At 48.2% G+C, this 11,804-nt stretch overlaps 2 protein-coding genes and 1 long non-coding RNA gene across 4 annotated transcripts; 1 reads left to right on the plus strand and 2 right to left on the minus strand.

Moving 5' to 3' along the window:
- Nucleotides 1-1,120: 1,120 nt before the first annotated feature.
- Nucleotides 1,121-4,007, minus strand: LOC130528229 (uncharacterized). Of its 2 annotated transcripts, none has more exons than XR_008951242.1 (2): nucleotides 3,795-4,007; nucleotides 1,121-3,712 (listed from the first exon to the last, which is right to left on the minus strand). It is a non-coding gene; the product is annotated as an uncharacterized LOC130528229 (long non-coding RNA). The 2 variants fall into 2 exon arrangements; XR_008951243.1 differs by having other exon boundaries at nucleotides 3,776-4,007.
- Nucleotides 3,569-6,482, plus strand: peak3 (PEAK family member 3). Its single transcript, XM_057037321.1, has 4 exons — nucleotides 3,569-3,728; nucleotides 3,903-4,060; nucleotides 4,340-4,815; nucleotides 5,461-6,482. The coding sequence occupies exons 1-4, from the start codon at nucleotides 3,571-3,573 to the stop codon at nucleotides 6,427-6,429; spliced, it is 1,761 nt and encodes a 586-aa protein (XP_056893301.1). The 5' UTR covers nucleotides 3,569-3,570; the 3' UTR covers nucleotides 6,430-6,482.
- Nucleotides 6,483-6,556: 74 nt separating this feature from the next.
- Nucleotides 6,557-9,710, minus strand: oaz1a (ornithine decarboxylase antizyme 1a). Its single transcript, XM_057037323.1, is given in 6 exon segments — nucleotides 6,557-7,174; nucleotides 7,258-7,343; nucleotides 7,426-7,601; nucleotides 7,732-7,818; nucleotides 7,820-7,877; nucleotides 9,521-9,710. Coding segments are annotated over 6 exon segments (657 nt in total). The 5' UTR covers nucleotides 9,640-9,710; the 3' UTR covers nucleotides 6,557-7,043.
- Between the last annotated feature and the right edge of the window lie 2,094 nt (nucleotides 9,711-11,804).

Consider the following 11,804-nt stretch of genomic DNA (forward strand, 5'->3'; position numbering starts at 1 on the left):
GGCAGGCTCCATGCTCTCCTCATCCTCCTTATCTTCAGGCCTTGGCTTGATTCCATTGGACCGAAGAGCTGAGCGAAGCATCTCAGACCCTTTCAGCCGAAGATCATTTCCTCACAGGGACGGTTCCCGTCCTTGCTCCTACTCGGACGTCCGGCGCTGCCTGGACCCTGCCAGCAGAGCCGCGTTGTCCTTGCCCCACCTCGCCAAGGTCACCACCCCGTACGGCTTCATCGCCTTGAGTCAGAGCCCGCAGATGGCGAGCGAGGAGGCGCTGCTCTGCCCAGCTGGGCTGAGGCGTTTAAACAAAGGAGACGAGAGGACAGAGAGGACGGTTAGTGTCAAGGGAAAGTCCTCTCCACTGTTAGGAGACAAGATGAAACTGTCTGAGGAGCCAACTGACTCACAGAGTGCAGAGGCGGCACTGAGGGGGGGGGGCTCCTGCGGCCCTCCAGGCAGGAACAGTCAGCGCAAGCCCAAAAAGCGTTTTTATGAGATCATTAGGAAACATTTTCAGTTCTCATCGTAGGAACCAACTACAGTGACTGAAGTTCTGCCCGCTGGCTTCAAAATGTGCATTTATTGGTGATAAACAGGTTTTGTCTTTTGTGAGGTCATTAAAATGAAACCATCATAAACGGGCTGATGCAAAATGGTCTTTTTGCGAGGTCGTCATGTACTTTCACCAACTCCAGTCGGTAATTCTTTTTTTCCTCTCTTACGATGATGTCATTGTCCCCACAGTAACAACCCCAGAGCGGGGTGGAAATAGCCATTTCTACTTGTTTAGCATATGAAGAGTGTCGGTGAAGAGGCCTGTAATGATGGTCCGCAGATGCAACCGTGCAGCCTGGGTGCACGACTCTCCCACAGCCTGAACTACAGAGGGCAGCTATGATTGTAGTGCAGAGCACTCTGCTCTGAGTAGGGGGCAGCAGAGCATTCAGGTGGTCCGGATCTAGAACAACGTCCTGTTTTCTCTATGCGAATGACGTAAGTGGTGACGCAACTGCATCGGCGTTTTTAAACTTGCAGTTGAAGGAATTCTCTACGAAACTGAGACATTATTGCAACACGTGCAGTAAAATAAGAAATGAATGCAGGAAACACACAGAAACACACGTGGTTTTCCCCATACAAGTTGCGATGCTAGTTTATTGAGTACAATCAAATACCTCTGCATGTACACCACTGTTTGAATCCATTTTATTCAGATACAGACAACCGATACTGTATTAAAGTTTACATACACGGCAGCTCTGATGCCACCAAACCCATTATTGATGATCTCTTAGAGAACGTGGACTAAAATAAAACACAACAGACTTCAAGCTTTTTTCCTGGGTTTAATTCACCCGCAGTCTGTCTAACAGACTCTAACTTCACCCTTCAACATTTTCCTGCTCGTTTCAGACTTTTATGATCCGCCAGGTTCGAATGTTCGACCACCCGCGTGCGTCAGATCGCGAGATGATGCGACGCGCATGCGCACAAGCTGGCGCCGTGCATACGAAAGTAAACGCGCACGTCAGTGACGGTTACGGTCTCAGTTGGTGGTTGATGTTCAGTGGAAGCTGAAATGATGATGAAGGTCGAGAGAGTGAACCCTTCACCCGGGGTTTTCACAATGAGTTCTTCTAAAAGAAGATTTCGGCGACATCTGTCAGCGCTTTCCTAAACACTTAACTGACCTAAAAGGTTCTTTTTAAAAAAAAGAAGTGTACATGTCAAAAAAAGAGTTCAGAGTCTGATTCAGAAAAATAATAGATGTGTCTCGACCTCTGCGTCCGGGCTGTGATGGACTGACCCTGTGATGGAACAGAGAGGTTTAAATCCCTCTAAAGGAGGCCTAGGAACGACTGGAGGTTGCTGCTGAGCACATGGACAAAGCAACATGTTGTAGAGGAAGTTGTTCATTGAAACTTCTGTAAAATCAAACCCAGTGACAGTCTCATTTCATAAAAAATACAAGTTTATCTACTGTAATATACGGTAAAAAGTCAGTACAGTATGTGTTGTACTCACAACTGATGTGAGATGTAAGTTTAGACTGAAAAGAGGGAACATTTTCTGAAAGGAGCTATGATTCTTAACTCAACAGAAATGAATAAATAATGATCATTCTTAGTAATGAATTCATTTAGTTTACTTTAAGAAATCATTCCTTCATTTGTTTTAACATCACAAATGAACACGTACGGAATATTTATTCCAGCATACATTAGTTTTGAATTTGAAAATGGTTACAATAAATGGTGTTCACGTGTAAGCTAATTTACTTAATTTATACTTTGCTCAAGAGGTGAACTCTGACAACATGTCTGACGCCTCCTGGGCTCCTTATTCTGCTGTTTTACATCACAATATGATTTACACATTGTATCTCAATGCAATTATCATCTTAATACAACAGTGACGCGACGCATCCGTGAGTCACATCTGATATGCTCACATATGAGGTTTATAACGTACCACGAACAACATCTTTCCCAGTTCCTGTGTGAACCTTTTAAGTTGTTCTTGCTGAAAATGTAACTTATAACTATTCTCAAAACGGTTCTAAATATGAATAGTTTTAAAATAACTATGTATTTCATGAGAAGGTGAAAGGTGGACGACGATGATGTTCTCTATCATTTTAATCTTTTTATTTTTTTTAAATAATTTAATAAAGGTTCAATAATAACAATTAGGACACAGCAGATACTACAATTGTGTATTATAGTTGTATGAGGAAATAAATAGACAGAAGCTGAAACAGAACAGAACGTGACAAAATGCACTGTTTAGCAACTGTCGCGCAGGTGTTCCACCACAGTTCGAATCCTTTTTTTTTTTTTGACAGAGATTGTATTTCTAACATGTGAGACTGCTTGCATTTCTATTAACAAAACGGTGCCCAGACTGAAGCAGTGGGCCTGGTTTTCCTGCTGAACTCGATAGCAGCAGGCTATGTTAGCGTTTTCTCAAAATAGCTGCCTACAGGATGCAAGATTTTACTGCTGCTGTGGTGAGAATAACAGCCTTCCGGCAGATAAAATCTGGTTATGTGTAAGGAAAGTCATGTGAAATGCAATTTTTTGAATATTCCAAATATTCACCTTTAGCTTTAATATCCCATTTTAAGTGATATTTGTAGCCTCTGGCGTCCAAGTTTTATCATAAAACAAGTCACCGCCTTAAAAATGCAATATATCACAACCAGACAGTGTATTAAATGGCCCTGCCTTGTCCTATTAAACAGGACACATTCATACAAGACATAATGTCCCAATAAATGTCCCAATTCTGAGGGAAAGGTACGGAGTATCGCACATGTATTGGCTGTGCTGCATCACCAGCACCTCAGACTGAAGTTTCAGACTGAGACACCGAGACTGAAGCCTGGTGACGCTTTGCTGCCGGCGATCTTTCACATTTGTTTCTGCCGTGTTTAGAAAGCAGTCTTGGCCTTAAAAGAGGCGTTGCCGTCCCTCGCAGCCCAACTCTGCCGATCAGCACAAACGATAACAAGAGCACAATAAAAACCACACCGGCGTGAGACAATATTTAAATTTTCAGAGGGAGGAACTAATGCAGACAGGAAACCTGTTAGTTCTCCCCTCCCATGAGTTACTCACACGCCGACTCCTGCGGGAGCTGAGGGAGCAGAGGAGGGTGGTCGCCATGGCTTCAGGTCCAGAGAGGGAAGCAGCAGAGCAGCCACCTGTGCTGCCTGTGAAACAGCGCAGGTAAGAACACACAACAGGAAAGGAGCTTTCTCAGGGGTTGAACTTACTCTCCTCATCCTGCATCACCTCTGATCCACGTCCCCACACGGATCACCAGGATCCCGATTCATTCCCTGCAACAGTTTCCTGGGGAATTTGTGCCAATGTTCTGTTGTTCTGCGTTTCCTCGTGCAGGAGCCGCTCCTCGGGGAGCTCCAGTGTGGAGAGCAACTGGCTGATCCCCAACGCCGCTGAGGAGCAGCCTCCCTGCCACTCAAGCAACGACGTCTTCCCCGAGCCGGTGGACTCTATGGACTGCCAGGCAGCGTCCTGCCCCATACATCAGCGCTACGGTGGGTTTAGCATGGAGAACACACCTCGTGCACATGAAAAAAAGAAGCTTGTGGCTTGTGTTTCTGGTGAAAATGACAAAGAGGAAGTAAGCAGCAGAAACTTCTGGGTTCAGTTAGATGAGTCGGGACACGCTGGCTTCACTTTCTGCCACTGTGGACAATAGACGCCGCCTCTGGTGTTGGAAATCAGTGTTTCACAGTTCCAATGTCAACACAGAGGGGCAATAGAGGCATTATTATCATTATCACTCTCCTCTCACACCTTCCTTGCTTGCCCAGGTCCCGCTCGACACCAGGTCAGGTTCTACTCTGATGCGACCCCACCGCCCATTCCAAAGAAAAGACTAGCTCGCACCGTCTCGCTCCCCGATGCTGCCGCACCGCCGCTTCCTCCTCTGTCGCCACTGCCAAGCAAACCTCCCAAAACCTTCTTCCATGACCAGGATCCTCCCATCCCATCCCTCTCTGAGCTGTCCTTTGACACCCCAGATGAGCACCTGCCCCACCTCTTCAGGAACTTCGAGGACCAGAGGGTGGTTTTCCAGGGAATTCAGCATCGGCAGACACTCTTCCTCCAAAGTGTCGCACGCAGCATTGATGCCGGGATCCTGGTGCAGGAGGGGGCTCCAGAGAGGGACGAGCACCAGTACCTGCCTGAGGATTTCCTGGTACACGAGGGGTCCACGAACATCGGAGGGACGGTTTACTACAGCCTCTGCAGCCCCAAACTTCCAGGGAGGGAGCTGGCTTTGAGGGTAAATACACTTGACTGTATCTTAGAGATTGTGCTGGAGAAATCTTTCTTTGCTTTTCTTTGTGGGTGGAGTTGCAGGAGAGGAGCAGTCAAGCTTCGGTTTCAGATCAGGTTTCTGTGAGGGGTTCGCTGGTTCTCCCGGTCCAAAAAAGCCAAACACCTGGAGTGAGTGAATGGTGTTTGTGTACGTCCTGGTGACCTGTCCAGGGTGGAGGACCTGTCCAGGCTCCAGCGTCCCTGACTACCCCAACATGTTACAGAGGGTCTACAACTTTCTACGCTACTTTCCTTTGAGATATTTTAATTCTGTGCAACTTTAAATATTTAAAAACTGAACATTTTTGGTAGACAAGTCGATTTTTCTCCACCACCTTTGATTTTTTTGATTCATCCATCTTCTGTGCCATGCTGGAGCACAAAAGTGGCCATTATGAAACCTTTTTCTTTAGTCTTTTTCTAGGCACTGCCACCTGCCATGTGAACATTCTATGTTGGTTTGCGGTGTCAAACACTTCCTTCAAACTGTCACTGGGTGTTAGAACTGGGACAGGAAGGGCAGATAACAAGTTTTTTTTGTTTGTTTTTTTTAACACAATTGCAGAGCAGCGTTTTAGTTGCATTTTCACGACCATGTCTTTTTGTACAGGTGCAGAAACAGAGGGACCAAAGACCTCCCACTGACGCCAAACAGCAGCACGTCAATGTGCAACACGCCGTCGCTCACTTCCAACCTCAAGGCGAAGCCAATTTACCCCCGAACTATCTGAATGCAGCCTGCAGTGTCACCAATCGGCCGGTGGGTGGCAGCACCTGCAACCCTGACCACGACGTGCCCTCGGTTCGGGGTTTACTCCTGAGGGGCTACGCGGTGAGTGTTGAGAGGGACCGGCCTCACTTGACCCTGGAGGAATTTGTGGAAAAGAGCCCTTCTGAGCAGAACATTGGTTCTGTGGATCACCACCGGCAGCTGTGTGTCCTGCTGCTGCAGATAATAACGGGCTCACAGCACCTTTACAACACCAGCGGCTGTGCGGCCGAGCTCAGGCCTGCAGAGATCATGCTAGTGTGGCCCCCCAAGGGCCAAGAGAGGGAGGCCGTGCAGAGCCCAAACACCAATCAAAGAAGCAGCAGTCAGTCACCGAGGAGACGCGGCCCCCCTCGTGTCGTGTTGTCCCTGGATTCCTCCTATTGCGGTGGCCCTCACCCCCTCGGCTACATCAAAACCCAAATCGGAGCCCTGATTCAGTACTGCCTGAGCAACCAGGAGAATCTGACGTCCTCATACCAGCACGGGCTCATTCAGCTGGCCTCTGAGCTGCGGACCGTGGGCAGCGGGCTGCAGATGGCGGACGCGGCAGCCACACTTCAGGTGCTCCTCTGGGGGCCGCGCCTGTCGCTCCTCGAACACAGGTTCCCCGTGTCCAGCACGGTGCAGAACTGGCTGACCACGAAGCGCGCCCTGCTGGTGCTGAAGCTGGCGGAGAGGGGCCTGGTCCAGGACGGCTCCGCTCTGGACTGGGAGGACGGCCTGTGTATCAAATACCTGTCGTCCACAGACGGCGAGGTTGTGGTGAGGGCCGTCCTCCGGCTGTGGCCCCCCCTCGACATGGACTGACTTTCTGGGGCGGAACTACACACGAGTTCAAAATAAAAATAAAATAAATTCTGCGAGAACATTTCACTGCCGTAATTCTTGCCCCGTTATTGAGCCTCGGACACCATGAAATCGCAGCACCTCCGACTCCAACGTGAGCACTTTTATTTAGTACAGTTACAACATGCAGCTTTCTATCAAGTGAATCAAAACAAATGAAAATCATGCACACATTTCATTAAAAATCCATATAAACAGGAGAATCAAATGACAGTTTCTATGAAACATACCTACTTACACGAGTAAGATGGATCAAAATGAATCATAAATATTCCACTGTGGAAATATGACGGGTGTGAACGGGAAGTCGGCACTACACATCATGGAACGTCACGGCGGTGAGGACATTTTTTTTTGCCCGAGCATAATATGGGCGTTAACTTCTGATTCCTGGTACATTAACATCTTACCCTAGTGCAAACAACATTGCATGGTAGATCAAATAAAACAATCACAAAAGAAGCTATGAGAACAGACCTCAACCATACTGGGAAAATACTGATTTCCGGGGAGGGGGGGGGGGGAATGTGTAAGCAAGGACTGAAAACAGGAGCATTTTGACCGCTCAGCATAATTTAATCATCATCGGAGGAGTCTCGCTCGATGCTGTAAGCCATGAAGAAAGCGTCAGGGCGAGAGGGGATGAGGGGATGACCCGGTCTCACAATCTCAAAGCCCAGGAAGCTGAATGTGCGCAGGAGGGATGCTGAGGGCAGACAAGGGGGAAAGGTGTTGAGCACCGGCCTTCAGGACACACGCGTGCAGTCAGCGTCACGTGTCTGCGCTCACCTCTGTCGTCACGGCTCTTGTGAAAACAGATGAACACGTGGTCAGCCTGCAGGTGTTCTTCCGCAAATTCCAGCAGAAGGGCAAAGCTGAGGAAAGAGAGAAGAAAGAAGGTGTTAGCATGCTTGGGGGGGGGGGTCGTTTTCCTCTCACTCCTGCCTGCTGACTGACCTGTCTTTGCTGCCCTCGGGCAAACTTCCAGGAGGGATTTCAACATAGAGGTTCCGTCCTTTGAGAGCTGCCCTCCAGGTGCAGATCTTGCACTCGGAGCGACGGGGCTCAAAGTGCAAGAACCGCACTCTGCCATTAGCCGGAGGCGGCTCCTCGAGAACCAGCAACTGAGAATCCTACAGAGGGCCCGAGAGAACACGGAAGACAGTGACATCATCGAACAAAAAACGCTAAAACCGTCCTGTAAATGAAGCAATAGGCTCACGGAAGGATCAGAAACCACTTGATATACCGTCATTCACTTACAGAATAGAATAGCTTAGCTGAAAGATTGCGATCCCGTTGATCATTCCCTCGCCCACCTGGGATCTTCAGGGGTGGGAGAGGGGCATCAGGAGCACCACAGAGGCCCTGGACACGGGTTACTGCAACAGCGGGCGCACCGACTGGGACTGGAGAGACCGGGGGACAGAGGAAAGGCAAAGAGGGCGGGGCCACTGTTAGTGAGGGGCTCCCTGCAGGTCTCCATCTAGAATTTTCCCGATTTCAGAACTCTCGGTCCTTGACACTGGGACTCAAAGTGCGGAACTTATTTGCTAAAGTTGAGTTGGTCAACGCCCCATCGGCAACCGTCCCGACTTTACACTCCCTCCCTCAAACACGAAGGACATCCGTCGACGTCTCATGTGACCCGGTTCCTTTGGTGCACCCGAGGCAGAGCAGCGGAAAAGGGGTGCGAGAGCAGCAGTTTCTGTTTACGTTTCACAACAAACAAAACGCAGTTTTGCAGGTCTGATCAAAAACCCCCAGAGGTCTCACGTCTGTTACGCTGAAGGTCGGGGGCACACATGGCAACCATTGTTCATTAGAACTGAAATCTCTAACAACAGAGCCCCCCCTCCTCCACCCAATCAGATTAGGTGAAACGATAACACCCGTCATGCAGGTTCCAGTGCACACCTATTCAGAGATCTGCACGTCCACAACAGCCTGCATTCACAAGGTGAGGACTCTCGAACCGGTGCTTGCGTAACGGCCAAGAAGTGTTAAAAATTTCCTTAAAATTTACATAATAAAATGCGCAGCCAGCACTGCCTATCGGTCCCACCCCCTCCCAACAGAAACATGAGCAGGGTGAGCAGGAATGCCTGAGCATATGTCGGCAGCTGCTTGTGTTAATGTTAAAATGTGCCAGTAGACTGAACACCGCCCCCCCCCCCCCCTTCCTCCTCCCCGAGCAGTGGAAATTTCCAGCGGGTCCTTCGCAGCAGCGACGCTGCAGCTAAGCTAACAAACATGTCAGCACACGAATCGACCTCTTAACTAATCTGAGAACCCTCCGATACCAGGGTCACCGAGCCAGGCCGCCGGCCTTTACGGTTAATGATTAGGTTCGACCCGGGCGGAACAGCCGCCAGCCTCCGTTAGCTGGTGTAATAATTAGTGTTGTTGTCATTATTTAATCTCCAAAGCGTCTCCGAGACGCCACATTTTCTACGGGCACCATAAATCCGATTTGTTTATGTAAAAAAATCGATTCTTACGTGAAATGTACACAACATTCTGCTCCACGAAATGAACAGACCGTTTTCTACCCTAACAAAACGACATAAACCTCTGGCAGCCTCTCAAACGCGGGTGTTATTGGTGTTTAGAGTCAACAGGGCTGCATTAGCAACTATCTTCGGAGGGAAACGCGTATTTTGGGTCCACGCACGCTAGAACCGTGAGCAACTGGGCCCGTCCTCTGTAACTACAGCAGGCATAAATATCCCAGTTAAACACCACTATGTTGTCTGAGTCCGACAGAGACTCACGTATTTTAAATGTAAATTCTGTCCTTGCATGGGAAACTCGGTAGTATCAGAATTCGGAAGAGCCCCTCGGATGTGGCTGTTCCAATAACAGTCACCAGTCAATAAACCAGTGATTTATTTTGCAAATGTCACCTGAGATCAATAGCCCCGTTTATGTAAACAAGAAAAGCAGGAAACGGGAGCAGCCACTCCGGGCAATACACGGCGTCTGTCCCCTGCCAGGCCGCGGTTAGCAACTTAGCTTAGCATCGCTAATTTAGCCAATAGAAGGACGTTACCTTTCACATTCGGGTTTATTACTGGACTGCTCGATCACGGGCATGGCGGCTAAGTTTCTCTCTTTTTCTCTGACAAAACAATGACTATTCAAAATCGTCTGTAGGTTGGATTTAACCATCCGGCCTGCGTCCACAGCAGCCTCTCGTTCTGTCCTCTCCCGACGGTGTGTTTGCCTGGGAGCCGCCGGGCTGCGGTATTATTCGGGGGGAGTGTCCTGCTCTCCGTGACGTGGTGTCGGGAGGAGAGGAACCGGCCCAGGAGGCGATGATTCGGTTTTACTTGCATTAATGTTTAGTCGGAGATCCAGACCAGCTGTTTTAGCTTAACTTGTTTGCCACATGTTTATGAGTCAGCGGTGGGTTTAGAATTTAGAAGAGCTAAAACAAACACGTTCACGGGGAGCTGAAGTCCGCTGATCTGCACGTCTTCAGAATTAATTACGAAAATCCTGCTTTGGCATAATTTGTGATCAGAATAATTACAAATTACGCAACAAGATCGCCAGCCAAGACAAACAAAAGGGCACAGGAGGTTATCCTTAATTGTAAACATTGCTGAATACTGTTCATAGGAGGCCATCCTCTTGACTTTGACCATGACCTTGGCCTGGACTGGATCTCTCAACGGTACTGAACCAAGAGTCATGACCTCTGCCAAAGGTTCTGTGATGCCAGTGTTTATCTGCCTGTTTGCAAAGTGACTCAACATGTTATGAATAGATTTTCGTAAAAAATTCAGAACAAATGAACAATTAGCAAGGAACACATGATTACATCATCTTCCAAAGATCAGGCCCAAAAGGCTTTGATTATAACGCCACCTTTGTTATGTTATGTTATGTTATGGAACTAAGAATCTAATAAATAAAGAGTAAGAAGCATTCTGGGGTTTGGCTTTTTAATTAAGTGAAAATTACATTATTAAAAGTCTTTGCGTGCCAGTTCAGGGTGCTCCGGGTCAGGCTACAGGAAACTGCCATCTATTGAACAACATGCTGTATTTTTGAGGTTGTGCTATTGTCCAATTTTTGCAACAAAGCAAATAGGAAGTTTCTCTCATCATCAACACCTGGACGTTTAAATTTACCCATTCGTTTCCAAAAAGCAGATAAAAATGTAAGTGTGATTAAGCCGTTCTACAGCCAACTTGGTGAAAAACTGTGTTAGTTATGATTGGAGTCCTGTAATAATAGATGGAAAGAGGTAGATTTAATAAATTCAGATATGCCTGAGGGCTGATTGATTAGCCCACTGCCACAATCAGCGGTTTTCTGTTCGTTGTCTTTTTCTATTTACAGTCATGTGTTCAAAGGTGGTCAAAGGTCAAAGGTCAAATCTTGTCTTTTACATTTCCCGTGGTTCTCGTTTTCCTGGAGAACGGCTCGAGATGCTTCTTTATTCTCCGTCAACGAGGAACCGTCACAACAGCGACTGATTCACACGCCACACACATTTATTTCGGCAAGCGTTTGTGGCACCTGAGCTCCGTCTCCCGGGGCTTAGCGGGCTCTGCCTCTTTCCTTTTTTGACCCTTGGCCAGCTGTGCTTGTCAGTCAGGAGGAGCGGAGCACGCTGCAGAGCAGCGCCTGAGGCAGAGCAGAAGCCACCGTCCACACAAACACCCACACTTCAGGTAAGTCCGTGGCTGAAACTGTGATTCCGGACTCCCTTAAAGCTCTGTAACCTTCTCTCTGTCTCTGTTTTAAAGCACCTGGCTGAAGATTCTGACCTTTGGTGAGCAAGTTGGAGCTCTGACAGGAATCACAGGGCCCAAGTAAGAAAAACCCGTCTTTTGCTGTAAACTGAGCGTAGATTTTAGCACGTAGCTGCACGAGGCTGTGTTTGTGTCCACCTGCAGTGTCGTACGATCGGATTCTGTCCATCCAGAGCCTGAGTGACATTCCAAACCCATGGAAGGGGGTCACTATGAACCGCTGCTTGGTTCTGACGCTGACGGTGCTGCTGATGAGTGCAGGGATGAATCAACTGCACTGTGAGTGTTACAGAGAGGAAAAACAAGACGGCTCAAATGTTGACAGACCAACTTTGTCTCTTTTGTGCTTTCTAAATTGGATTTCCAGACGCTGTGGATGCTTTTCTTGAAGAGACCGGAGTCCGGACTTTTGTTGGGAGCGTTCAGGACGGTTCATTTGCTCAGGTAACAGCCTGCACCTGTAAAGCTCGGCTGGTCTTTAATGTCACGGGCGGAGTATTAGCCTGGTTCCCTCAAAGGAACCTGGGAAATGCTTCCTAAAACAGCAGCTCTGGTCATATTTGACCTTTT

Source organism: Takifugu flavidus, chromosome 7, assembly GCF_003711565.1.
Source record: "Takifugu flavidus isolate HTHZ2018 chromosome 7, ASM371156v2, whole genome shotgun sequence".
In the NCBI taxonomy this organism is placed as follows: Eukaryota; Metazoa; Chordata; class Actinopteri; order Tetraodontiformes; family Tetraodontidae; genus Takifugu; species Takifugu flavidus.

Excerpts from the sequence above, each read along its gene's own strand:
- peak3 (XM_057037321.1), top strand. The coding sequence starts at position 3,571 with ATGCAGACAGGAAACCTGTTAGTTCTCCCCTCCCATGAGTTACTCACA. Across the intron at positions 3,729-3,902 it reads CTGCCTGTGAAACAGCGCAG|GAGCCGCTCCTCGGGGAGCT; the intron begins GTAAGAACACAC and ends TTCCTCGTGCAG. Across the intron at positions 4,816-5,460 it reads GGAGGGAGCTGGCTTTGAGG|GTGCAGAAACAGAGGGACCA; the intron begins GTAAATACACTT and ends CTTTTTGTACAG.